We start from the raw sequence: 27,414 nt of genomic DNA, 5'->3' as shown, positions 1-27,414 counted from the left end.
TTAAAATTTTTTAATGAATTTAATGGTTTAGATAGCAACTAAAAAGTAACGGAGTACCTAAATTTAAAACACCAAGAGTAGAGTAATCTCAATGAAAAATACCAGTACAAATACAGATAAGCACAAGGACAAACAGAAAAAAACAAGATGCTAAAAATTACTCCAAATTTATTACTAATTATATTATACATAATGGACTAAATGTTCGAGATAAAAGAAAAGGATTGTTAGGATTTTTCAAGTATTCGATTTTTTATTTTTTTTTAAACTCCAGCTACTAAAGTATAAAGACACCTCTGGGGCTGGGCTGTAGCTCAGAGGTAGAGCACGTGCTTAGCATGCATGAGGCCCTAGGTTTGATTCCCAGCACCAAAAAACAAACAGAATATATACAAAGGGTCAGAGAGACTTAGAAATGGAAAAAAAAAAAAAAATCAGGGTGATATAGCCATATTAATATCAAAAAAGAACTGAATAGAAAACATGAGAAAGTTTAGATTTTTTCAAAACAAATATTTTTTGAAAGAAATCACAAAACTAAATATTTGCCAAGATTAACACAAGTTAAAAATGCACAAAGAAATCATTCCAGAATGCAAGAAACCTAAAGTAAACTTAATTACCCAACCAGTAAACATTAAAAATATAAGAAAAAAAAACCCGCAAATTTTTGCTGCACAAGTGAAAATGAAAACATGCCTATAAAATTTTAACTCACAATGTGTAAGATGGGATTGGAAACCCTAGTTGTCCTATAAGCATAAAAGAAATTGACCAAATGCTTTAAAATCATTGTAGAAAAAGGGTACCTAAAACAGTAATAATTACTCTAGATCTGAATAAATCAACAGGATAAATCACCAAGTTAAGAATTTAGAAAACATGGCAATATTCCCCAATGCAATGTATGATACTGTCATAATCTACATAAAAATATCTTTCAAGTCTTTCTTGAATTATTATTTTGGTAATACTGGGGAATGAACCCAGGGCCTTGCATATGCTAAGCACATACCCTGCTTTTTGTTACAGAACAATCACATGCCATTGTTATTCAAACATATATTTGTGAGAATATTTTATAACATTAGTAAATGCAAGTTACCTTTAAAGATGATCCATTATGTCCAAGTTGAGTGGATCTAAGAACACAAAGTTAACACTAGCTGGGTATAGCTCAGTGGTATACTGCTTCCCTAGCATGTGTGAGGCCCTGTGTTTGATCACCAGCACAAAAAAGTTTTAAAGTGTTAAGATTAAAAAAATAAAATAGCCAGGCATGGTAGCTCATGCCTATAATCCCAGAGATCTGGGAGGCTGAGACAGGAGGATTACAAGTCCACACACTTTAGCAGTTCAGCAAGGCCTTGAGCAACTTGGCCAGACACTGTCTCAAAATATTTAAAAAAAAAAATTTAAATAAATAATAATAAAAATCAATAAATGACCACATTTGAGAGTCCTTTCATTCATTCACTCATTCAAGTACTTATTAGGCATTATAGGCCAATTGGAGTTCTAGGTACTTGAGTCTTACCAGTGAATGAACATGATCACAGGATGCAGGGAAGGCAATTAATAAATCCAAGAGAAATGCAGCCTCACAAACTAAGGAATATTGAGAAATCTTTATACAGACTGGGTAAAAAGTAAAACCTAATAAGTCAATAAAATGGAGAGCATCTCATCAGAACTTTGAAGAACAATATGCTGCTTTTATTACTTTTGGTCAGTATTGTGCTGGAGATCATACTCATTAAAAAAAAAAATAACAGTTGAACTAGAATAATAGTCATTCTCTACAGATATGACTGCTTGGTGACAAACCAAATAAATGAATCTATGTGTTTATGTGCCCTAAAGTGGCAACTTCGAATAATTCATGTTTAATTTAAACCCCAATATGACTTTTAAGGTGGGGGTCTTTAGGACTTTACTGAAGTGAGGTCAAAAGAGTGGAGAACAAATCCAACAGGGCTATGATTTTATCAGAGGACAGAGAGACCTTGTTCTTAGTCTCCATCACATGAAGACACATTGAGGTGGCTGGCAACTGCGTGCCAGGAACAGAGGCCTCACCAGAAGTTGACTGTGCTGGTTGGTACTCCTGATCTCAGACTTCTGGCCTTCAGAAATGTGAGAAAATAAATTTCTGTATCATTTCAGTTTATTTATTCAAAACAGAATCACTTTTTAAGCCACTTGATATACGGTATTTTGTTATGGTGGCCTAAGCTAAATATGACAGATTTTGGAACTGAAAGTGGGGTTTTGCCTAAAAATGTGCAAGCAGCTTTGAAATTCAGTAATGTATCAGGGCTGAAAATTTTTTAAAGCACATGCCAGGAAAAAAAAATTAATAAAGGATATTCTGGTGAAGTGTCACTTGGCAATGAACTATTATTAAAAAATGGAGAAAATGCAATCCTTGAAAGGCAGAGGTAAAGAACTTGGTAGAACTATATTCTAGCATTTCATAGAAGGTAGAACCTGGAAGTATTACAATTGAAAGTCTGAGAATTATAATTAAAATGTTGAAGGAGTAGCTTGGTTCCTCCTGACTCCTTTATTAAAATGCAAAAGGTAAGAGCTGAGGTGGGCACAGTAGTACACACCTATAATCCCAGCAATGCAGCAGGCTGAGGCAGAAGGATTGCCAAGTTCAAGGCCAGCCTCGGCAACTTAGTGAGGCCCTAAACAACTCAGCAAGACCCCATTTCAAAAAAATAAAAAGGGCTGGGGATGTGGCACAGTGGTGAAGCCCCTCTGGGTCCAATCCCCAGTACAAAAACAAAACAAACAAAAAATAAGAGCTGAACTGAAGAAAGAATATTAAGCAAAAAGGAACCACAGCTTCGGAGATTTGGAAAACTTTTAGTCTAAACATACTACAAAAACTAAGAAAGCTTCTACTAAAAATGTTGTTGAACAACTATTTGATAAAAAGATCATGGGTTGGCTGGGCATGGTGGTCATGCCTATAATTTCAACCCTTCTGGATGCTGAGGCAGGAGGATCATAAGTTATAGGCTAGTCTGGGAAATTTAGTGCGACCCTATCTTGAAATGAAATTAAAAAAAAAAAAAATCGCTGGGGATATAGCTCAGTCAGGGTGCTTGCCTAGCATGGGCAAGACCCTGTATTTATCCCCAGTAATGGGAAAACAAACAAACAAAAACTGAAGTCAGAAACAGAAATTAGATTATACTAGCAAAGACACTGCTGCTTGGATCTACAAAGAACCCAGCAGGCAAAGCAGTAAATTTCTTAGATCTTATAAGAAGAGGATGTAGGGATAATCAGCTACGAATATTGACTAGCCATTAAGAACAGGTAAGGATGGTTTCCTTCTTGGCATGCTCAGTGGGACATCAGTGGGATTAGAGGATATGCTTGGAGGAGTGTCTTTCAAGAATTCACCTGTGTCCTATATCATCTTGGAGTCTGGTGAATTTTCACATGAATAAGCCACACTGGCAGCCACTTATCAACAAGGGATAAGAACCAAATCTTCATTTATCTCATATAGCATGTATTAATGCTACAGTAACTATGAGTCCAAGCACCAGGATGAGGCCAACCTGCAATACTGACCTCACCTAAGATCCACAAGTGCTCAGACTCAGGTATCTGTGAATGGGCAACAGGGAAGGGGCCAGGGATGTAGCTCAATGGTACATCAACCCTGTGGTTGATCCCAAACATTACTAAAAGAAAAAAAAGTTCCAGGGGATCAACATATCTTATTTCATACTATCAGGATGGCATCTAAGGATAATCTGAACCATTACAACCCATACAAGGCAATTAAGACTAATCTGATGATCTTTGGTGTCACTGTCAACTTTAAAGGTCACAACAGATGGGCTAAATAGTAACACCCATACCTTTACACTCATAGGCCTTCTTCCCAGTGTGAATTTTTGTGTGTTTGTTTAGTCGTGAGGAAACAGCAAATGCTTTTCCACATTGCTTACATATGTAGGGTTTCTCTCCAGTATGGGTTCGCATGTGAATGTTAAGGGATGTGGAATATATAAAAGCTTTCTCACATATATCACACACAAAGGGCTTTTCTCCACTGTGAATTTTCAAATGTTTAGTACGATGAGAAGAAGTAATGAAGGATTTCCCACACTGAACGCATTCAAAAGGCTTCTCTCCAGTGTGAGTTCTTACATGATGAATCAAGCCTGAAGTCCTAGTGAAGGCTTTCCCACATTCCTTACATTCATAGGGCTTCTCTCCACTGTGAATTCGTACATGTGTAGCAAGGGCTGAATACTGAGTGAAGGCTTTCCCACATTCCTTACATACATAGGGTTTGATTCCAGTGTGTGTTCTTATATGTTCAGTAAGCTGAGTAGATCTAGAGAAGGTTTTCCCACATTCCTTACATTCATAAGGTTTCTCTCCAGTGTGAACTCGTATGTGTTCAGTCAGGCCTGACCACCGGAGAAAGGCTTTCCCACATTCCACACATTTATATGATTTTCTTCCAGTGTGAATTCTACTGTGATCATTAAGGTATGCGTTATTTTTAAAGGACTTGCCACACACCCTACATTGGAAGGACTTTTCTCCATTATGGGTTTTTATATGTGCAGAAAGTTGAGAAAAAGTAGTGAAGGACTTCCCACATTGCTCACATTTTTTGGATTTCTCTCCTGTATGAATTGTTACATACTGAGTTAGGTGTGAGGAAACTGCAAAGGCTCTCCAACATTCCTTGCATTCACAGAGTTTATTTCCAGTGTGGGTTCCCATGGGATTATTAAGGCATACAAAACATGGAAAGCCATTTCCACATTCCTCCCATTTGTAGGGTTTTGTTGCATTGAGAATTTGAAGATGTACATCAAGGTCTGTGGCATGAATAGGTTCGTTCCCATATTTCTCCCATTCATACGGATTTCCTCCATTGTGAGTTCCCATATTTGCCTGAAGGTATGATTGATTAAAGAAGGCTTCCCCACTGTCTCTGTATTCAAAGGGTTTCTCTGTCATGCTAGTTCCCTGGTACATCATATCTGGAGTCAGGCTGAAGACTTGTTCACACTGATTCAACTCAGAAAGGTTCTGTTCAGTAGAGGTTTGTTTATGTAGAGTAAGGATGTTTTCTCCATACCCATTACCCTCAGAAATGTATCCTTGATTTTGCATTCTCACATCTGTCATAAGGCATGACTGTTCAATGGGTACTTCTCCACATGGCTTATAGTCACACAGTGTCCCTCCATCACTGAGGCTTGCCTGCTGATGAATGCATGAATGAAGATTAAGGGATTTCAGAAAGGTGAAATAAATTTTACCCAGACATTTCCATGGTCTTTATAATTTTTACAATTTCCATTTCATGCACAGATTTCCTGACCTCTTTATTTCCTAAAAATTGGATAATGGATCCTTTCATCAAAATCTTGTGCCACTGACTCTAACTGTAAAAAGACTATATTCCCATAAAATTGTTTAAAACCTACATGTCAATTTGTCTAGTTACATATTTGGGAATGTGTTTTTGAGAAAGCTCTGAAGCAACAAGCTTCATGATGTTCAAAATCTCTCTCCAGAGGAACTGCTTCCTCTTAGGTATATACTACTCTCAAATATCTCTCATTTGGGGGCTGGGGCTGGGGCTCAGCGGTAGAGTGCTTGCCTAGCGCGTGCAAGGCCCTGGGTTCAATCCTCAGCACCACATAAAAAAATAAATGAAAAAGTAGAGACATTGACAACTACAACTAAAAAATAAATATTTAAAAAAATATATCTCATTTGTACTGGTTCTCTCTAAAGGAATTCCCAATCTTTTCTAAGAGTGAGAAATAACAAATACCCCTTGTTAATCTTACCGTTTGTATCCCAATGGAAGTTTGTGTCATACAGTCATTCTGAAGCTCTGACCCTTTGGTGCTAGGTTGGAGTTCCAATTCTGAAGCTAAACAGCAAAAGAAATGTAAGGGTTTGAAGAAATAAATGGTAGTAGAAATTAAAAATGATGAGGGGTCAACTGTCCTTGTTTGCAAATTAAATATCAGATTTAAGGATTTTTAGTATATTAAAAATTTGACAATAGAGCTGAGCGTGGCTCAGAGGTGGAGTGCTTGCTAGCAAGCATATCCCCTTGTGTTCCATCCCAGGCACTGCCAAAAAAAAAAAAAAAAAGCAGCAATAAGGACACAAGGTCAACATTTTAGATGGCTTATTTCAGATTCTGTGAAAATTAAGGTGAAGATTATCAGAAAAGGAAAGTAAAAACTAGGAAAAGCATATACTGAAACAATAAACTTAAAAGAGGGAACAGAATAGGTAATTTTGTGAGATTATAGGAATGTTTGAGTAGATTGAAAGTAATAGGTTATAGGAAGTGGAAGATCTCAAATTCTGAGGAAAATGGCTTCAAGCTTCAGAAATAAAGTACACCTTTAAATGTTTTCCCATATTAGCCAGGCATGGGGGTGCACACCTGTAATCCCAGTGTCTCAGAAGACTGAGGCAGGAGGATCACAGGTTCAAGGCTAGTCTCAGAAACTTAGCAATACTGTAAGCAACGTAACAAGACAAGACCCTTCTTATTTTTTTTTTATGTTTATTATTTTTTTTTATTTTTAATTTTTTATTGTGGGTTGTTCAAAACATTACAAATTTCTTGACATATCAGACAAGACCCTTCTTAAAAGATAAAAAGGGCTGGGGACATATTTCCCTAAAATTGTTTAAACCAAGTTATCAAGTTATCCAGTTATATATTCAGAAATGTGCTTTTTTGAGAGCTTCATGGTATTTAGATTCTCTCTCCAAAGGAATTCCTCCCACTGGATGCAAATTATTTCTCTCAATATCTCTCATTTGTACTGGTTCTTTATAAAGAAATTCCCAATCTTTTCTGAAGGTGGGAAATAACAAATATTCCTTGTTTACTTTATCAGTATTAAAGCACCCCTGGGTTCAATCCCAAACACAAAAAGCAAACTAATTTTTTCTCATATGTATAGCACATACCTATAATCCCTGCTACTTGGAGGCTGAGGCAGGAAGATCACAATTTGGGGACAAATATGGCCAATTTACTGAGATCCTGTCTCAAAATAAAAAATAAAAAGGACTGGGGATCCAGCTCAGTGGTAGAGTTGCCCTTGGGTTCAATCCCTAGTACCAAAAAAATAAAAAAAGAACAACAAAAAAAAAAACTTCCCATATTGCTGGGTGAGGTAGCACACGCCTATAATGCCAGATACTTGGGACACCGAGGCAGGAAGATCAACTGTCTCAAATAAAAAAGGGGTGGGGTGTAGCTAAAAGGTAAAGTGCCTCTGAGATCAATCCTCAGAACTAGGGAAAAAAATTCCTCATTAAACTGAGTTCTTCTTACTCACATTGAAGAACTTCACTTTCCATTGTCCTCAACTGTTCTTCTTTTAACGAGGAGATCAGACTAGGTATGAAGAACTGATATCCTGTGCAGGTGGAAAGATGCATGAATGGAAGAGGCTCATGCAAGAGATGACAATCCTTCTTATGACTAAGGAATTATAGTTCTAATGAAAGCAATTATTTCAAAATGGGTAAAATGGAAAAATATGGGTTGAATGTATAGCTTATTGATACAGCATGTGCTTAAGCATGTGCAAGGCCCTTATTTTCATCCCAAGCACCAAAAAGAAAAAAAGAAAAAGGCATGTCTCTCCATTTCTGTGCCCCCAAAAGATTGGGTATCTCTAAACTCTGATAGTCAAATGAAAGCTGACACACACATTTACAAACGCTAAGACTTATCTTCAAGTAGAAAATAAAGCAAATCTAACAAAAGGATATTTGTTCTCATGGGACAGCAACTCTTCCCACTGGTTCTCAAACATTACTGTGCATTAGATTGATCTGGAGTGCTTCTCAAAACAGACAACCAAGCCTCAAACCAAGTTTTCAATATAGTTATTTCAAAGTTGTGGAAGGAAAGTGTATATTCCTAACAGGCTTAGTGAGGTCATGGTGTTGATGACATTTTAAGAATGGCCACAGTAGATTAAAATGTATTATATCAGGAACTATGTGTTATTTCCCACTATAGTCAGAATTAACAGTCAATTCTGCAAGACAATAATAAGCATATGAAATACATCTGTTCCATATCAAATTACAAGGAATAATGACAGCCTTACCTACTGAGGTCAGGTTCTCAAAGTTCTCCAGCATCACATCTTTGTATAGGTTTCTCTGAGTTGTGTCCAGTAAAGTCCACTCCTCTAGGGTGAACTCCACAGCCACATCATCAAAGGTCACTGAATCCTAAACCATTACACACATGCTGGTTTGAGCCAATTAACACTTCCACCAATGTTCACTGGAGAATTAGGAAAGGGGGCTTAATACCTATATATGGTTCTGAGGTCTCCCATATTCCATCCCCAGTGTTCAATGGCCCTAGGAATGCCTCTCTCTATCTAAACTCACTCACTGTTAACCACCTACCATTATATATGCCTTGAACATCATTTGTTAAACATGAATTAATCTCAGCACACCTACTTTAGGAGCTTTTGTCCTACCTGTCTCTACTGTAACACACTCCTGAGCACACTGCAGATAAATGCTAATGAATAAATTATTTGAAAAAAGGACACTAATCTGCCTCACCATCTGTCAGAGCACTCAGCAAAATGAGAAACATGCAGTGGGCATCATGAGGATCAAAGTAATTACTGAAATACTGGGATGATTTTCAAGGTAACACCTCACCAATCTGAGGCTTCCACTCCCTGAGGAAATTCAAATGAGGACTCAGTCCTTAAATGGGGCTGTATTTCCATTAAAATAAAGTCTCTCTAAAAGGCAATGTCTTTAATGCACAGAAGTATTCCACTTTGTGGAAGGACACCCTTTCTTTTTACCTGGTAATAATTTGCCTGGTAGTCAGTCACCATTCTTTCTACGTTTGTCTTTTCTTCATAAAAGCAGACTGGTTCCGTGGAAAGAAGGCCTAATGGAAAAGAAAGATGGCATCAGAACCCAGAGTTGCCCATAATTCCTATATTCACATGCTATAAAGTCATTCCATCCTACATGGAAATTCCCTCATAATCTTAAACACTCAAAAACCACATAAATATACAACATTACCATGAAATGCCACAATAGCCATGACATGTCTCACCTAGAGCCCAGGAAGCCAATTCTGAGCCATGCTGCCCACTGGGGAAAGGGTAATGATCTCATTTTATAGGTTAAAAAACAAAAAAACAAAAAACAAAAAAAACTTGAGCCCTGAAAACATATAACTCTATTTTCCCATGGTGGTAGAACTCATGAAGATTATGCAGCACCTCTTCCCAAAGCATAGACACCAGGGAGATGAATTATGAGACAACATTCTATGTCCCACTTCAGTTCTTCCTAAATGAATCAGCAGCATGACTGCTGAAGCACCATCCACTGGACTCTATATTCTGCATGGGAGACCTAAAACAGAGTATGAAAAAGAGCATCAACAAGGACTTACCATGGGACAAAGCAATGGCTGCCATCCTGGGATGCTGATGGTGAAATGTGCCTGAATGCTCCCTTCCCTGATGCCAAGACCACTTTAGGGCAGCGTATGAATCTAAGTGGACAGAAGCAATCTCCATTCCTTTTCATACAGGGTTATGTGGAGTCCCATTCATATCAATCATTAATCAACATCAAACATCAGTCATTAAACATCATACATTAGTGTTCTCTCTACAGTTAACATATGTGAAAGCCACTAAAAATGGAGTATTCAATAACAAGTACAATTACACAAATACTGACAAGACTGGTATTTGTCAGAGGTTGCTCTAATACCTTTCTATATATAAGTTCAGATAATTATCATAATCATCCTACCATTACCATACTTAATACTGAAGAAACCTACAATTCAGACAACACTTATAATTAGGCTAGTATCATCCAGTTTGGAAGTTGTCAAACAGGACTTGGATGCTGCTGCTTATCCTAAAAGCCTGATCTCCTATGATTCTTACTACTCTCCACATGACCAGAAGGTAGTCTTGTAACTATACAGTATAATTCAGTAGTACTAACCCCAAGTGTTATTGACCACTTCTTAAGGATCTAGTATGACTAAATAATTTTGCTTAATAAATTAAAATCAGAATAAAAAAATGAACACGATTTAGCTACCTGAAAACTCTCAAATATGTTTGGAATAACTTGGATATCTGAATCTATTTGTGTGTGTATGCATGCAATGGGAACTGAACCCTGTTTTGCACATGCTAAGCATGTACTCTACATCCCCAGTTCCTGAATCTGCTTTTTCTTGGTACCAGGGACTGAACCCAGGTCACTGACTGCTGAGTCACATCCTCAACCCCTTTTATTTTGTGAGACAGGGTCTCACTATTTAGGGCCTTGATAAGCTGCTATGCTGGCCTCAAACTGGCAAGCCTTCTGCCTTAGCCCCCTAAAATGTTGGGATTACAGGCATATTTTCCCCCCCTTTTTAAAAAATAAAGCAAGTTTATTCTCGTTTTAGAAATACTAGTTTGAGAACAGGAAATGGCCTTCTTGTAGGATGGGCATGAGATTAAAAACAGAGAGAAAGGAGGAATTGGGGAGGGAAGACAGGAGAATGGAGGCCATATCTCTCACTCTGGATGGGGGTAGGTCAAATGAATGATGGCTGGCTAGGAGATAGTAGACACCTGCAAGAACCGGAGAACAAGGGATCATCATCCACAGCCTCTTCATAAAGCAGCAGGTAATGGTGGCACTAGTGACTGGAGCTATCCCTGTAACCACCAGTCTGTGACGAGCACAAGCAGGCACTGCCCACCTGGTACCAGGTAGAGTCAGCAATGCTGACCTAGGCACTAGGGGCACAGTAGGACACACCTTCATCCTTGAGCTCCAAGCTATGCAGTCTCAGGCAATGGCTTTGGGGCCCCTCCAGCTCCACACAAACAGGGCCGAATCCCCAGCTCTGCCATGCCATCCTGGCCCACAATGCACACTGATTTGGCAGGTAATAGAAAACAGTCTTCCTTCTCAAGTCACTCTACCCACCAGCTGGCAGCCAACTGCAACCAACTCCTTCACAACAGGAGGCAGTCTCACAGGTACACATGCCCGCTGCTAGCCATGCCACAGCTGCCACCAGCACCACACCCAGCAGCAGCACTGGTAGGAGACATCTATTTTGTGCAGCCAGCAGTACGGCAAAATAGACTCTGGGGGACCGGAAGCAGCATGCCCAGGTTGGTGGCAGAAAGCACAGCTACCGGGTACAAGTGTGTGGAGGAAAGCCAAGCAGGTACCTTCTCTTTCCCTTCCTCCCACTGCTACCCCTCTGTATTAATTTTGTGAGATATAAACACAAAATAAGTACAATCAAACTTTAGGGTCCAGTGAATTATGAAGATTTAGTATGAGAAAAAGAATGTAATTATCAATTTTTTTTATTGATGACATGCTAAAATAATTTTCAATATGTGGGACAAAATAAAATATATTATTACAAAAAACCTTACCTGTTTCTACTTTGTTTACTGTGGCTACTAGAAGTTTATCTCAGGTCTGTCTTACTCTTTCATTCTTTCACCAAATAATCAGGAAGTCCTATTTCTGTGGTAGGCATAACCAGAGCAGGGATACACAGGAAATGTCCTGTCCTTAAAGATCCAAAGTTCTATAGGATAATAAAAACAATAACAAAATAACTGAGATATTAATCATAAGTGCTATGGGGGGGAAAAAAAAACAAGCAGCTGAGAAAACAGTGTCCTGTACATGCATACACACAGAAAGCACAATTACTTTTTTTTTTTTTTAAGTAGGAATTTAATCCAGGGTCAATTTACCACTGACCACATCCCAGCAGTTTTTATTTTTTATTTTGAGACAGGGTCTTGCTGAGTTGCCAAGGGCCTTGCTAAGTTCCTGAGGCTGGCCTCAAAACTTATGATCCTCCTGCCTCAGCTTCCCCAGCTATACAAGCATGCACCACTGTGCCTGGCTAGAAAGCACAGATACTGTGAACTGGTTCTGGGGCAAGATGATAGCAAAAGAGGGAAATAAACATTAACTACTTCACCTTTGACCCAATAAGATTAGAATTATCAAGGATTTTATAAGAAATTCAGAACACATTTCCAGTACTGATGAGCTTCATCAGCATCTTGGTTGAAAAAATTCTCAAAATGAAGAAATCTGCCCTCTTCCCCCACATCAGTAAAAGGTGAATGCCAAACCACCAACACTTGTCTACTTTATGGATCTTCTCAAAGAATACCTTTCCATAGTATTCATCGGGTGAGAAAAGACAGTCAATTTTTTTTTGCATCAGTTCTTTTTTTTTTTTTTTTTTTTTTTGTGGTGCTGGGGATTGAACTCAGGGCCTTGTATACAAGATGCAATCATTCTACCAATGAACTATATACCCAGTCCTTGCTTTAATTTTTATTAATTTCTTCCTTACACTTCCTTCATGTTTCTTATATTACCTTGTAACATCATTTTAAAGAGTTCCTTTTGTTTTCTTTTTCTTTTTGGCAGTACTGAGAATTAAATATACTCTACCACTGAGCTACATCCCCAGATCTTCTGATTTTTTAAAAATTTTGAGACAGGATTGCTCACTAAATGCCGAGCCTGGCCTTAAACATGTGATTCTCCTGTCTCAGTCTCAGAGCGCTGGGATTAGAAAGTATGCACCACTGTGCCTAGCTAAAAGATTAGCTCTTAAAAAAAAGCCAGATGTGGTGGGAAAATTCTGTAATCCCAGTAACTCAGGAAGCTGAGGTTTGCATGTTCAAGTCCAGCTTCTGCAATTAGCAAGGCACTGTCTAAATAAAAAATTAAAGGGATGGGGACGTAGCTTCAAGATAAAGTGACCCTGGGTTTACTTCCCCAGTTCCCAGAAAAAACAACAAAAAATCTTCAATAAATCAAATAGAACAACAGCCTAAATAGTGATCTGCAGAATGAAATTTAAATGACAACCCCCTGAAGAATTCACAGTTCATGACTCATGAACCAAATTCACCCTAATAAAAACCCTATAGGTCTTACTCTACACAAGAGATGTTTCAAATGCTAAATCGACATATGGTAAGTCACATGTCTAGATCGGTGGGGTGGCTCACACCTATAATCCCAACTATTTAGGAGGCTGAGACAGGAGAACCCAAAGTTCAAGGCACCTCTTGCAACTTAGTATGACCCTGCCTCAAAATAAAAAATAATAAAAAAAGAGGTGAGGATAGAGAACCCTTGGGCTCAATCCCCAATATGGGAGAAAGGGGATCTAGATCCAAGTACAGTGCCTACAATATGCCCACAATCATTCCCTTCCAGTCCATTCACTCACCCACTCTTTGAGCCATAAAAGAACTGAGCTCCTTACCAATAGGAAACACATTCAGCTGAACCATATTAACCAAGATGGTACCTGTGGTTGATAAAGTACCAACTCTAACACTTGTCTTGGAAGGCCAAATGAATAGTGCATTGTAACCAGTATAGCAGTAATAATCACTAAAAGGACTGTGTCTTCTGAATGTGCTTGTGCAGAAAGTGAAAAGCTCAGAACTGCAGCTCAATTTAAGAACTAAGAACCAAAGAGCTTCTATGATAGTTCTCATGGGAAAAAAAAATGTTTTCGTCACCACAGGGGCTGTTATTGTCAAAAATTAAACAAAAAAATTTATGCGAATGGATTAAGTTACAACACTGGTGCATACCCATAATCCCAGCAACTACAGAGGCTGAGGCAGGAGGATTACAAGTTTGAAGCTAGTCTCTAACTTAGTGAGACCCTGTCTCAAAATAAAAAGGGCTGGGAATGAGGCTCAATGGTAAAGCACACACCTGGGTTCAAACCCTAGTGTGTGTGTGGGGGGGTTACAACATCAATATCAACCTCACCTAATTTCTTATGTGAAAATTAGGGCATTAATCAGTGTGTTAAAAACAGGGGAGATTACTCCAACATGGCCAAGAAATTACATTCAGAGAAGCACATAATATTAAAGATTTATTATATTCACAGGTTCTAGAGAGGAAAGCACAGCAAGTCAAGCAGGGGACTACAAGGGAAAGCAGGTTGAACCAAGCAGGTGAGCAGCTGTAAGAGGGTGACAACCTATGGGGTGGGGGGGTTTACTAGAAGTCTGAGTGAGGTAATTAAGCAAAAGTAGTAAAGGGATTCCATTGGTGCCTTTGAATGTCAGGAGTTCACAGTTAGAGGGTATAAGAAGAATTTGTGGCAGAGGCCAGCCTTACCACACTGGCACATCTGGTGGCCTTGGATGAGAAATACTGAAGCATCAGAAAAATATGAAGTTTTAAGATTTACAAAACAATCAGGGAAGAGTATGAAACGTGGAATGGGGGCAAATGACAGTCACCCTCTTAACCCCAGGATACTCTAAACCTCACTTCCCAGGGAAGTATTTTCTCCTTTGACTTCTTAGTAGACTAACCTTGGTCTCTTTGAAAGCCCTATAATAATTACACACACCCCAAACTATGTAAAGATGTCCATAACCTACTGTGAAATCACTTTATTTGCAGTTAATTTTTACTTTTCATAATTTGCTTACTTTTTTTGGTGTGTGGTGCTAGGGATTGAACCCAGGGCCTTGGGCATGGGCGGGGGAGCACTTTGTTTACTTTTTTTTTTCTAATTTACATATGACAGCGGAATGCAATTTGTTTACTTTTAATCAACAAACTATAGTATACAATGTTGTTTTGAAATATATATTCATTTTGTGATGAGAACACTTAAAATCTTTAGCAATTTTCAAGGATATAACATGTTATTAACTAATAGTCACCAGGTATATAAGAGATCTTTTGATCTTTCTAATTCCAACTGAAATTTTATATCCTCTGGACAACAGCCCCCTCTTTATCCCTTTGCTACTTCTATGAGCTCAAATTTTTTTAGCTTAGGTATACAAGGAGATCATGATGTATATGCATTTCTGTGCCTGGTTTATTTCTCTTAACATAACATCCTTCAGGTTCATTCATGTTGTTGCAAACAACAGAATGTCCTTTTTTTAAACAAATACCACCTTTGAACCTGCTTTATTCAATCACCAATAAGACTCTGATAAGAGGGACCAAAAAAAAAAAAGCTCAAACAAACAAAAGCCTCAACAATTTCCACCCCCCCCCACACACACACATCAAGAGGGACCAGAACAAGAGCATGCTCAGAAGCAAGTTCAAGCTATACTATAAGCTCCTCAAGCACTTACCCCAAATGATCTAGTATATCCAATAGGAGATTTATAGTACAGACTTCTAGTAGCATGGAATCAATCTGCAATTTTCTGCAGAAAATTATTCTCCTTTTGAGAAAAAGCTTAGCCCTGACTCACGGTAGAGAATAAACAACTGTGGGACATCAAGTGACCAAATAGTCCGATCTTCCTTAAATAAACTGGGACTTGTTTGACCCACCTTGACTTACGTTTGGGCATATGTAGCATCAATCTACACTAAATGGAAATGGCATATAAGACACTGAGCTCTGGCAAGTCCAGTGAGCCTAAATAAATTGCATGAGTAAATGGCAAAGACTATTTCAACACCATCTTCAATTGCACTGTCCCTTTCCCTCAACCCATGCCTATGGCTTCCTTCCACCCAGTATACTAACACAAAACCTAAACCTCCCCCTTTATAGATGTGTCTGTATGACATGCACCACCTGAAAAGTACAGAGCTGAAGCATGGTGTACCACTGACCAATGACTGGTCAGACTGTAGTAACAGTGCCATTAGTAATACTGTTGTCAGCACCACCATCTATGTCTTCACAAATAACTTATCTTTCATCATGGAATTCACATAGCATTATTTCTTTTTTGGGGGGGTGGGAGGCAGTCCTAGGGACTGAACTCAGGGGCACTCAACCACCAAGCCACATCCCCAGCCCTATTTTGTGTTTTACTTAGAGATAGGATCTCACTGAGTTGCTTAGCGCCTCACTTTTGCTGAGGCTGACTTTGAACTCTCGATCCTTCTGCTTTAGCCCCTCCAGCCACTGGGATTATAGGCATGCAATACTGCACCCGGCCATATAGCATTATTTTTAATTAAAAAACTCACTTCAGGGCTGGGGATGTGGCTCAAGAGGTAGAGCACTTGCCTGGCGTGTGCGGGGCGCTGCGTTCGATCCTCAGCACCACATTAAAAAATAAATAAATAAAGATGTTGTGTCCACCGAAAACTAAAAACAAATAAATAAACATTAAAAAAATTCTCTCTCTCAAAAACAAACAAAACAAAACAACAACAACAAAAAAAAAAAAACTCACTTCACTGCAAAGGACACTCCAATAGGAGTATATCCATGCAATCAACTAGTCTTATTAGATATGCCACAATAGGTGGAATATTGTAATAAAAACTCACTTCCCAGGGTTGGGAATGTAGCTCAGTGGTAGAGTGCTTGCCTAGCAAGTGTGAGACACTGGGTTCAATCCTCAGCACCACATAAAAATAAATATATTGTATTCTACATCCAAAAAACAACAATAACAAAACACATAGGTGGGCCCAGTGGTGCATGCCTGTAATCCCAGTAGCTTAGGAGGCTAAGGCAGGAGGATCATGAGTTCAAAGCCAGCTTCAGCGAAAAGTAAGGTGCTAAGCAACTCAGTGAGACCCTGTCTCTAAGTAAAATACAAAATAGGGCTGGGGATGTGACTCAGTGGTTGAGTGACCCTGAGTTCAATCCCCGGTACCAAAACAAACTAAACACCCTTACTTTCCAGTGGCAGAACTTCAAGCAGTACATCTGACTCTTCACTTGGCCAGAGGTATGTATATACAATGATTCATCAATAGCTGTCAATGGTTTTGTTGGATGCCCAAGGATGTAGAAAACCAAGACTGGGTGACAAGCAAATCTGCAAAAATTTTTTTAATCACAGATGGCCTTCTCAAAAAGGATATAGGCTGTCGAAGTATCTGTGACCTATGTGAATACCTGCTAAAGGTGATCCACTAGAAATAAGACAATTGGGCTGGGGGTGTGGTGCTTGCCTAGCATGCACAAAGCCCTGGTTCTACCACTAGCACCACCAATAAATAAATAAATAATGATTAATAATTACATGAGCAATATGATGCACTCTGTTACTTTTGTACAGTTGTCTGTTACTTTCTCAGCCACCCCAATGGGTGTTTGTTTAATGGGCCATGAGCAAAATTGCCTCAAGAGCAGAGATAACATCATTCCTGGTTCAACAAAATGGACTCGCCCTTACCAAGGCTGAACCATCTAACACTATTGCTGTGGGCCTGATCTGCTAAAAGCAGAAACCAGAGATAGGTGTCCCTTATGGCACCATTCCCTACAGAGGACCAGACAGGCACTTCACTAGGTGTTTTGATTACAAGTTGCTCACACTGAACCTCTACTAGCATGAAGGTGACAAATATTTACCCTCACTATAATACACTTATGTTATAAATATGGATTTCCCTCTCCATTAATAATACTGCTGCCTGCACCACCATCTGTGAATTCACAAAATAATTTATCTATCATCTTGGAAATCACATAGCATTATTTCTAATTAAGAAATTCACACCAGGCATGCTAGCACATGCCTATAATCCCAGTAGCTCAGGAGATTAAGGCAGGATTGCAAAGTGAAACAAAGCCAGCCTCAGCAACTTAATGAGCAAGACCCTGTCTCAAAATAAAAGGTAAAAAAAAAAAAAGGGGGGGGGGGGCGCGCCTAGGGATGTGGCTCAGAGGTAAAGCACCCCTGTGTTCAATTTCTGATACCAAAAAAAAAAAAAAAAAAATTACTTCACCACAAAGGACGTACAAAAACAGGAATACATCCATGCAATCATATAGTCTTATTAGTTAGGTTACCATTCAGAAGTACCTGATCTACATGAGAGGTGAAATATTATAAGAAAACTCATGTACAGGGCTGGGAGTATAGCATAGTGTTCAATCTGCAAAAGGCCCTGCATTTGATTCCCCATAATCTCAGGAAAAAGAGCACAAAACTCACAGGACAAAGTTGTAGACAAACCTCACAATGGATGAGATTCTGTCTCATAGGATACAACATAGTTGTTCTGCGATTGGCTCCAGAACCCTTATGGACACCAAAATCCCCAGATGCTTAAGTGCTTTATTGCACAATATTATCAGGTGTAGTGGCAAATGCCTATAATCCCAGCTACTCAGGAGGCTGAAGCAGGAGGACTGCAAGTTAAAGGCCAGTCTGGGAAACTTAGCAAGACCTTGTTTCAAAATAAACAGTTTTACAAAGCAGGATATATAGCTCAGTGACAGAGCGCCCCTGGGTTCAATCTTCAGAATTAAAGGAAAAAAATTAAGTAAAATCCCACAGTATTTGCTTATCACCTATGTGCATTTCCCTAATATTTTAAAGCAACTCTAAATTACTTTAATACCAAATACAACATAAATACAATATAAATAGTTGTTATACTGTATTATTTAGGAAATAATGGCAAGGGAAGAAAAGGTCTGTACATTCTCAGTATAGATGCAACCACTGAAGGCTTACCTATATAGTACATGCCAACAACAATAGAATGTTTTCTTCCAATTGGTGGCTGGTCAAATTCCTGCATGTGGAATGTGCAGAAGGCTAAGAGTATATGCTTTAAATCAGACCTTGGAGATGAGGATGTAGCTCAGTGGAAGAATACCTACCTGCCCAGCATTAGCATGTGTGAAGCCCCGAGTTCCATTCCCAACTCACGTGTACACACACATGCACACACACAATCATGCAGCTTTACATGGTACTTTCTCCCCATAGGCAGAATCCTGGAGTGAAATAATTGATCAGTGAATGTAGAATTGACTCTGCAGACAGAAATTCTGCCTCAGTTCCAGGAACCTAGATCTTAAGCCCTAATGGGAAATGCCTCCCTCAGGACACAACTAGAAATGAGACAGCTACCTGGGTATTTTGGGCTTCATATATCACAAATATCTAAAACAAAAGGCAAAATGAAGGGAGGGGGCTGATCTACTGGCCATAGTGATTGACGCCAAGTACCAAAAAGAAATGGGTACAGGCTGGGCATGGTGGTGCATACCTGTAATCCCAGTGATTAGGGAGGCTGAGGCAGGAGGTCTGCAAGTTCAAGGACAGGCTCAGCAATTTATCAAGGTCCTAAGCAAACTGACAAAACCCTGTCTCATAAAAATTAAAAGGGCTGGGGATATGGCTCAGTGGTTCAATTCCCAGTACCAAAAAAAGAAAAGAATCTGAGGTACAGCTGTATAATTGGGGCAAGGAGAAAGAAATTTAAAGTCTCACATACTTCCATGCTGAATAGAAAAAGCTTAATGGAAAATTTCAACTGAAAAAAATGAAGAATGGAAGACTTAGACCCTTTGGGAATGGAGTTTGGATTAACTCTACCAGGTACAAAACTAACAAATCACTTCAATCTTCCTTCCATTTTTATTTTACACATAAGTATTTTACGATTTAGTCCTGAGGTAACAATATTCACTGAGAATGTGATGAAATACAAGGAGCAGTTAATATGGTTTATGATGGTGATATACCATGTCTAGTGGGAATATGCATCATATCACTTTGGGAAGGGTTAGGATTTCTTCCCTTATATTTTCTTAGCTATAAATATAGACTTGATTAATTACTGCAAGAAACTTAAAATATATGTAGAAGGGTAAATATGGAAGTTGAGTAGCCAGAGAGTGGAATGTGCCAGTAGGCTAAATATTCATCTCAGCTTCTAATTCCCCGTCAACATTTGCTATGAAATACAATACTGGTTTCTTTAAACATTTATCTTTTATCCCGAATGTGTTAAGTTTTCCAAGTACAGGGGCATTACGGGGACACTGAAGAAGGATGGAAACTTCTGTGGGATCCCACTGGTGCATGATGAGTCATCCTCTGGTGCTCTGTCCCCACCATGTGCCCAGAATACAGGCTCCATAGGCAATATCGATTCTCTTTGTCATCATCCTGTACTCCTCATAACAGGGATACCAGCCATTACAAGGACTCCCATGCCGCCCCTGACCAATGCAGGCAGCTGAACTTAAGATGGCTTATGTGAATTTGCAGGGACACCAAATAAAACAGACACAATTTACACAAGCTTCAGGACAGCTTCCCCGCTCTCAGCCTCAGGCTCCCCAAAAGGGAGAGCAAAAGAAAGTCACAAGAGGCTGATGAGAGAGAGAGAATATGTTTGGAAGTGAGCTTTTATTGGGGAGACTCTTGTTCTACTTAGAAGTTCTATCCAAAAAAGGGCAGAAGGGGCAGGGCTACAAGGGACAGATGAGTGTAACTCAAACCTGGGGGCACATCCCACAAAGAAGACCCCTTGATGTCTGAGCTAGATCCTGCCCAAGCCACAGTGAATGCAGTGGTTGGTCAGAATCTGAGGCATCAGGACTGGAAGGGTGTGGTCACTCACGTGGCTTCCCACACTCCCACTAGAAGCACATCAGCACATACGTCAGTTTCAGAGTTTCCTAAGCGCCGCATGACAAGTCACAGTACATTACAGAATGCAAGATGCATGCTGACCCAACTTGCTCTACATATCAACCCATAAGAAGCCTATGTCGTAGACCTTGGTTCCCCATAGTTCTCCAGGTGCTGACACTGCATTTTATGCCCAATTCCCTCTGCACACTGGCCCAACTTCAGGTAGCTTTTGCCATAAAGCATCCTTCGTGCTTGACTAATGACTGGAGAGCAACTCAGGCTCACAGCATACCAGGAGCACTACCTTCTAGTGGACTACACCTACACTGCAGCCAATACACCCTAACAGGACCTTAATGAGTTCCACTTTGGGATATTCATGCCCCTGGATAAGCTCCAGATTGATACACAAGATCTGTGATTTGTTTCTAGCCAAGAGAATGTGGCTAGAAATTTGCAGATGTAATTAAGGCCCCAAATGAGTTGGTTTTTAATTCATCAACAGGGAAAATCATTCTGGTAGAACTAATATAATCATGTGGAAGACTCTTCAAGAGTCCTTCTGTGAGGTACAGATACTCTGCTAGCTGTATTAATGAAGGGTACACATGACAAAAATTATAAGTAAACTCAAGAAACTATGGTAAACACTCAGCTGACAAGTATAAGACAAGTCCTACAGCTGCTAAGAAATGAATTTTGCAAATTACTTCAGTGTGGAGATTGATTCTTCCCACTTAAACCAGATGAAAATAATCTCTACCAATACCCTGACTACAAACAGATGAAATCCTGAGCAGAAAACCTATGTAACCCATGACTGGACTTGTGACCCAGAGAAACTATGAGATAAGCATGTACTATTCTTTTTTTTTTTTTTTTTGGTACCAGGGATTGAACTCAGGGGCACTTGGCCACTGAGCCACATCCCTAGCCCTATTTTGTATTTTATTTAGAGACAGGGTCTCACTGAGTTGCTTAGTGTCTCGCCATTGCTAAGGCTGGCTTTGAACTCTCAATTCTCCTGTGTCAGCCTCCCAAGTGACTGGGAAGCATGTACTATTCTAAGCCACTGAATCTGCTGAAATTCATTAGGCACCAACAGATATATATATATAGGTTTTCTAATGAAGTTGGTCTTGGAAGAGGTAGGCATTCTTCTATGATTAGAACGTACTTTTTTTAATACCAGGAAGTGAACCCAGGGGTACTTAACCACAAAGCTGCATTCCCAACCCTTCTTATTTTTTTTTTCTTAAGACAGGGGTTTCACTAAGTTGCTTAGGGCCTCACTATGTTGCTGAGATTACAGGCATACGCCACCACACCTGGCTATTATCTTTCACTGACAATTATGCTACTGCCGGGTATGACTGTATACTCCTATAATCCCATTGACTCAGAAGCCTGAGACAGGATGGATTGCAAATTTAAGGCAACCTGGGTAACTTAGGTCCTGTCTCAAAATAAAAATTACAAGTGCTGGGGATGGCTCCATAGTAAAGCACTTGCCCAGCATACACAAGGGCCTGGGTTCAATTTCTAATACCACACACATACAAAAAATAGAATATGACAAAAAGCAACAACAATAATGATGATGTTACTGAAGTTCATCTATACTATGGCATCTATTATTAATTTATTCCTTTTGTTTACAATAAGGATTCCAATAATATTATTTATTCTGTTGAGCCATATTTGGTTGTTTCTAATTGAGGACTATTTCAAATAATAGTGATGAAATGTCTTCAGTTTTATATTAACAGACATTGCACCCACTACTCTAAAGTTAAAGCACATTTTTAATAGATATTGCCAACAGCTCAAATTGCTTCTTCAATAAACTCTGCCACCAGCAGAATATACACATCCTCACCAATTTTATCTTCAGAACCTCTCATCAAAGCTGGGTGTGGTGGCACATACCTGTAATCTCAGCTATTAGGAGAGCTGAGTCAGGAGAATCACAAGTGTTAGACTAGCCTGGGCAACTTAGCAAGATCTTGTTTCAAAATTAAAAAAAAAAAGTCTGGAGATATAGTTTAGAGGGAGAGAGCTTGCCTGACATGTGGTGGGCCCTGGATTCAATCTCTGGTATAAACAAAACAACCCTCATCAATTTTTTTTTTCTTTACGGCCAGCTAATTCACCAAGACCTCTAAGTAGCAAACATTTAAGGTAAAATGGATATTGTTATGCCAAAGGGTTCCTTCAGAGCTTTCTACCAGATCATATTTAATATCTAGTGGTATCAAACTACTAGATGTGTCAGCCTATATAAGCAGTGACACAAGACTAGCTGGTCTGAACTTTCTCTCAGGGAAACTGAGCCCTAATTTGGATGTGGGAATACCAAAATGGACTGACAACCACTCAAAGAAGCTTTGACTATTTATGAACATAATCATTTCTTAAGATTGAGAATTAACAAGTGAATTTTCATAGAGAACTTCTTCTTTAATGTTTAATCACTGATTCTCATTAATTCCTTGAATTAATTCCCTATTCACAAAAATAAATAGCTGTAGAAATAAAATTAGTCATGCACTTCCTTCCATACCTCCTAGTTCAAAAAGGTGAATTCCTATGTGTTTTTTTTTAAGAGCATTAATTTTTTAAATACCTTTTATTTTATCTATTTATGTAGTGCTGAGGATCGAACCCAGTGCCCCAAGCATGCAAGGCAAGCACAATACCACTGAGCCACAACCGCATCCCCCCTATGGACTTTTGATCTCAGCTTAAATAGAACTCACTTTTTTTTCCTTTACCTACTTTCATACACTAACAGAGCATATTACACTTTACTTCCAAAATTCTGATCACTACATAAATTCATTTATTTGCCCTCTTTATTAGTGTATAACTTCCCTCAGAACAGACCTTCAGCTCTCCTTCCCTCTGAAGATAGCCCTCATGTGCATTCCTTGCTTTACCTACAATGGAGGTAAAGCTTTACCAACAATCTCTCTCAAGATTGCCCCATTCTCCTTTGAATATGTAACTATTTTCCTAAACCTATATCAATACCTTTAAAAAAAAAAAAAAAAAAAAGACCTAGTGTGAATTTTTTTCTCTACCCTCAGTCATTCATCAGTTTATAGGATATATATAAGAAATGGAGAAAATATTAATACGCCATCAGACTTTAAACAAATAGCAAAACTTGTGACTTTCTGAAAGAACATGTGACCTTTCAAAAAAGTCAACAGAGAGGGGCTGGGGTTGTAGCTCAGTGGTAGAGAGCTCGCCTAGCCTAGCATGCATGAGGCGGTGGATTCAATCCTCAGTACCACAAAATGTAAAATAAAGATATTGTGTCCACATAAAACTAAAAAATAATTTTTTTTAAAAAAAAGTACATTAAAAAAGCCCAACACAAGGGCTGGGGATGTGGCTCAAGTGGTAGCTTGCTCACCTAGCACCACATAAAAATAAAATACAAGATATGTGTCCACCTAAAAAAATTAAAAAAAAAAAAAAGAGTCAACAGAGAAACAACAGTGACTGTTTTCAGTTCAAAGAACCTAGGAGACATTAAAAGTTTTCAATATAAGAACTTTGAAGAGATTGATATTAGATCCAGTAACACCCAAAAGTCTATTTTGGAACAATGTGGAGAATTTTAATTTCAAAAAAACTAAATACTTTGGGCTGGGGTTGTGGCTCAGTGGTAGAGCTCTTGCCTGGCATGTATGAGGCACTGGGTTCGATTCTGAGCATTGCATATAAGTAAATAAATGAATAAAATAAAGGTCCACTGACAACTAAAAAAATATTTTTTAAAAAAGTAAATACTAGATTTTTAATTTTCTTAGAGGAAATGTTACTATTGTGGTTTTAGTAGACCAATATTCTTATCTTTAGGTGATACCTCACCAACAACCTGATAGTATCATGCCTGTAATTTCAATGTATGCTTAAACAGTTCGCCATAAAACGTACTTTATTATTCTGTGGAGAAATCAAATAGCTAATTCAATTGGTAGTACCAGTCTAACAAAGCCTTCTTAGCTGGTGGGATGGCACACCTTTAATCCTCCTGCTGAGTCAGGAGGATGCACATTCAAGGGCAGCCTCAGCAACTTAGCAAGGCCCTGTCTCAAAACTTAAAAATAAATAATAAAAGACTGAGGATGTAGTTCAGTGGTAGAGTGCCCCTAGGTTCAATCCCCAGTACCCAAAACAAAACAAAGCCTCCATTCTTTCCTCCTGGAGGAGGGCTTATAAGGTTGGTACAGAGGTAGAGACCTATAAAGTTCAGATAAGAATAGTTATTAACGGGGATGGGGATGTTGCTCGGTGGTGGAGCAGGCTTAGCATGCATGAGGCCCTGGTTCCATTTACAGCATCCAAACAACAACAACAACAACAACAAAAAAAAAATAGCTTTTTTCTTCAGGAGAAAGTGGCGCTGGGGTCTAGGTACCTTTGTATATGTTCACAAGACACCTAAGAAAGTATCTTTCTCTTTCTACCAGGGTACAATGTATCACGAATAAATACATGACGCACAAACAAAGCGAAATTCCTGGATGAAATATTAGTTCGCATAAAAAAGGAGGAGAAGGCCCCCTCGACCCATTTTCTACCCAGCGCTCACCAGGACACGCAGAAGTCGCAGGGTCCCCGGAGGAGGACGCAGGTGTGAACCAACGTGACTCCAGTGCCGGAAATTCTATTCCCTCTGGAAAAAAATTCACAAAGGTTATTTCGGAGGCTTTTAGGAGGGGCGCGCGGTGCACGGACACGCGTCCAGGGCGAGCTCTCACCACGCCGCTCAGCCCGGCGCTGGAGGGGACCGACTGCCCGGGCGGCCTCTCGGACAAGGCCACGCCGGGAGGACGCGCAGCCCGGCGGGCGGGGAGCGCCCGGCCCCTCGGAACAGGTCCTGGGGACCGCCGGGGGCAAGCTCGTGTTCCCACCACCCTCTTCCACCGCCGGGGCATCCCTCTCACCACGCCTCACCAGAGCCGGGCCGAGACCTAAGACCACCAAGTAGTGAGGTCTCGGGCGAACCGGGCCAGAAAGGAGGCGGTGGACCACTGACGTCACTACCGCTTCCGGGCAGGCAGCAGCACGTTAGGCCTCTTCGGGCCGAGAAATTACACTTTCCTCTAGTGTCCGGGGGCTCGCGGGTGGGCTCATCAAGGGGATCGGAGGCAGAAAGAAGTCCAGGGGCCAAAGCCGAAGTTAGAACCAGGCCTCTGAGCGGGCTGCGGGCGGGGCTGGGGGCGGGACCAGGCCCTGCGCTCCGGGGGTGGATGGAGAAACCGGTTGGGCAAGAGTGGGGGTGGGGACGCATCCCTCAGGATGCTCACAAAAGCTTTTCTCCCTTTCCAGTGAAGGATTTCTTTTGCAGGCTCCAACAAGAGAGACTGTTGGTTTTGCTATATAAGTAATATTTGTAGATGAGGACTCTGTTGCCACCAGAACCCAAACAGAAATATTGGATTTATATGTCCTTAATGAGGGTTGATCTCTTTTTTTTTTTAATTTATATTTCAGTTTTCGGTGGACACAACATCTTTATTTTATTTTTATGTGGTGCTGAGGATCGAACCAAGTGCCTCACGCATGCCAGGCGAGCGCTTTACTGCTTGAGCCACATCCCCAGCCCGAGGGTTGATCTCTTTGGAGGAGCATATTGTTAATTTAATGTTCCTGTAGAAAGGGGGTTGTCATCAAGATTTTGTCTGCAACCGGGCCCACATCTGTAATCTCAGCTACTTGAGAGTCCAAGACAGGAGGATGGCAAGTTCAAGACCAGCCTCAGAAACTTTAGAAAAATCCTTTCTCAAAATTAAAAACAAAAAGGGTTTGGGAAGTTGTTACGTGTTAGAACATTTGCCTAGCATGTACAAGGCCCTGGGCTCAACTCCCAGTTTTGCAAAAAGAAAAGAATCAGGTTTTCAAAGATTTTGATGACAAAACTTTGAGGCACCTCATGGTGACCTGAAAAATGTGTGTCCTTTAGAAGTGGAAAAAAATTGTTGCAGAGAGGCTATTGAAATAGCCACTTTTGTTTGGGTTTAGGATTTGTGTGTATGTGTGTGTGTCAGTGGGGATTGAGCCCAGGGTCCTGTGCATGCTAGCTTAGTACTCTACCACTAAACTATATCCTCATCCCTTTAAAAAAAATTTTTTTGTGAGACAGGGGTTCCCTAAATTGCTCACATCAGCCTTAAATTTGAGATCCTCCTGCCTTAGCCTCCCAAGTTGCTAGGATTACAAGCATGTACGACCATGTCCAGGTAAAGCCACAGTTCTTAATATCTGCCTCTGTTTTATTATTTATTTATTTTTGGTATTAAGGATTTAACCCAGGGGCACTTTACCATTGAGCCACACCCCCTGCCCTTTTTAGTTTTTAATTTGAGGCAAGGTCTCTCTAGGTTGCTTAGGGCCTCACTAAATTCCTGAGGCTGGCCTCAAACTTGCAGTCTCCCTGCCTCAGCTTCCCAAGTAACCAGGATTATAAGTTTGCACCATCATGACCAACTGTGTTTTGTTTTATAAGAGGAAAAGATGGTAAATAATAATTAAAAATGGACTATCAAGAAGAAAGGGGGAAAAGATGGAAAGATAAGAGCCTATTACCTCTAGATAGTAGCCTCAAGATAATTAGTCCCTGGGCTGGAGGTATGCGTTAGTGGCAGGCATGTTAAACTCCTGCTTAATATGCAAGAGTTTCCCAGCTTTGATCCCCAGCACTACAAAATATTTATTTATATAAATGAAATAATAAAATAAAAGTAAGTGGTGGATGTAGCTCAATGGTTTAGCCCTTGCCTAGCATGTTCAAGGCCCTGGGTTTGCTCCCCAGTACACACACACACACACACACACACACTCTTCTCTCTCTCTCTCTTTCTCTGGCAAATAGTCCCTTTCTTCTGTTTTTTCTTTACCTTTTCTTTTCCGTTCATCGAGTACT

At 39.8% G+C, this 27,414-nt stretch overlaps 1 protein-coding gene across 13 annotated transcripts; it reads right to left on the bottom strand.

The window, feature by feature from the left end:
• On the bottom strand, positions 1-25,672 carry LOC124088046 (zinc finger protein 266). Of its 13 annotated transcripts, none has more exons than XM_058576774.1 (9): positions 25,436-25,672; positions 25,081-25,164; positions 11,511-11,668; positions 9,494-10,685; positions 8,886-8,974; positions 8,157-8,283; positions 7,374-7,454; positions 5,850-5,935; positions 1-5,256 (listed from the first exon to the last, which is right to left on the bottom strand). In XM_058576774.1, exons 4-9 carry the CDS (start codon positions 9,618-9,620, stop codon positions 3,868-3,870), a joined length of 1,899 nt encoding a protein of 632 aa, XP_058432757.1. In that variant the 5' UTR covers positions 9,621-10,685; positions 11,511-11,668; positions 25,081-25,164; positions 25,436-25,672; the 3' UTR covers positions 1-3,867. The 13 variants fall into 13 exon arrangements, with proteins under 13 accessions (XP_058432757.1, XP_058432756.1, XP_058432758.1 ...); XM_058576773.1 differs by having other exon boundaries at positions 25,446-25,672; XM_058576775.1 differs by having other exon boundaries at positions 1-5,253; positions 25,446-25,672.
• Positions 25,673-27,414: the final 1,742 nt, after the last annotated feature.

Source organism: Marmota monax, unplaced genomic scaffold, assembly GCF_021218885.2.
Source record: "Marmota monax isolate L192 unplaced genomic scaffold, Marmota_monax_Labrador192_F-V1.1 WCK01_AAM20220418_F8-fsc00021, whole genome shotgun sequence".
Classification (NCBI taxonomy): domain Eukaryota; kingdom Metazoa; phylum Chordata; class Mammalia; order Rodentia; family Sciuridae; genus Marmota; species Marmota monax.
This window is presented reverse-complemented; position numbering and strand designations above follow the sequence as displayed.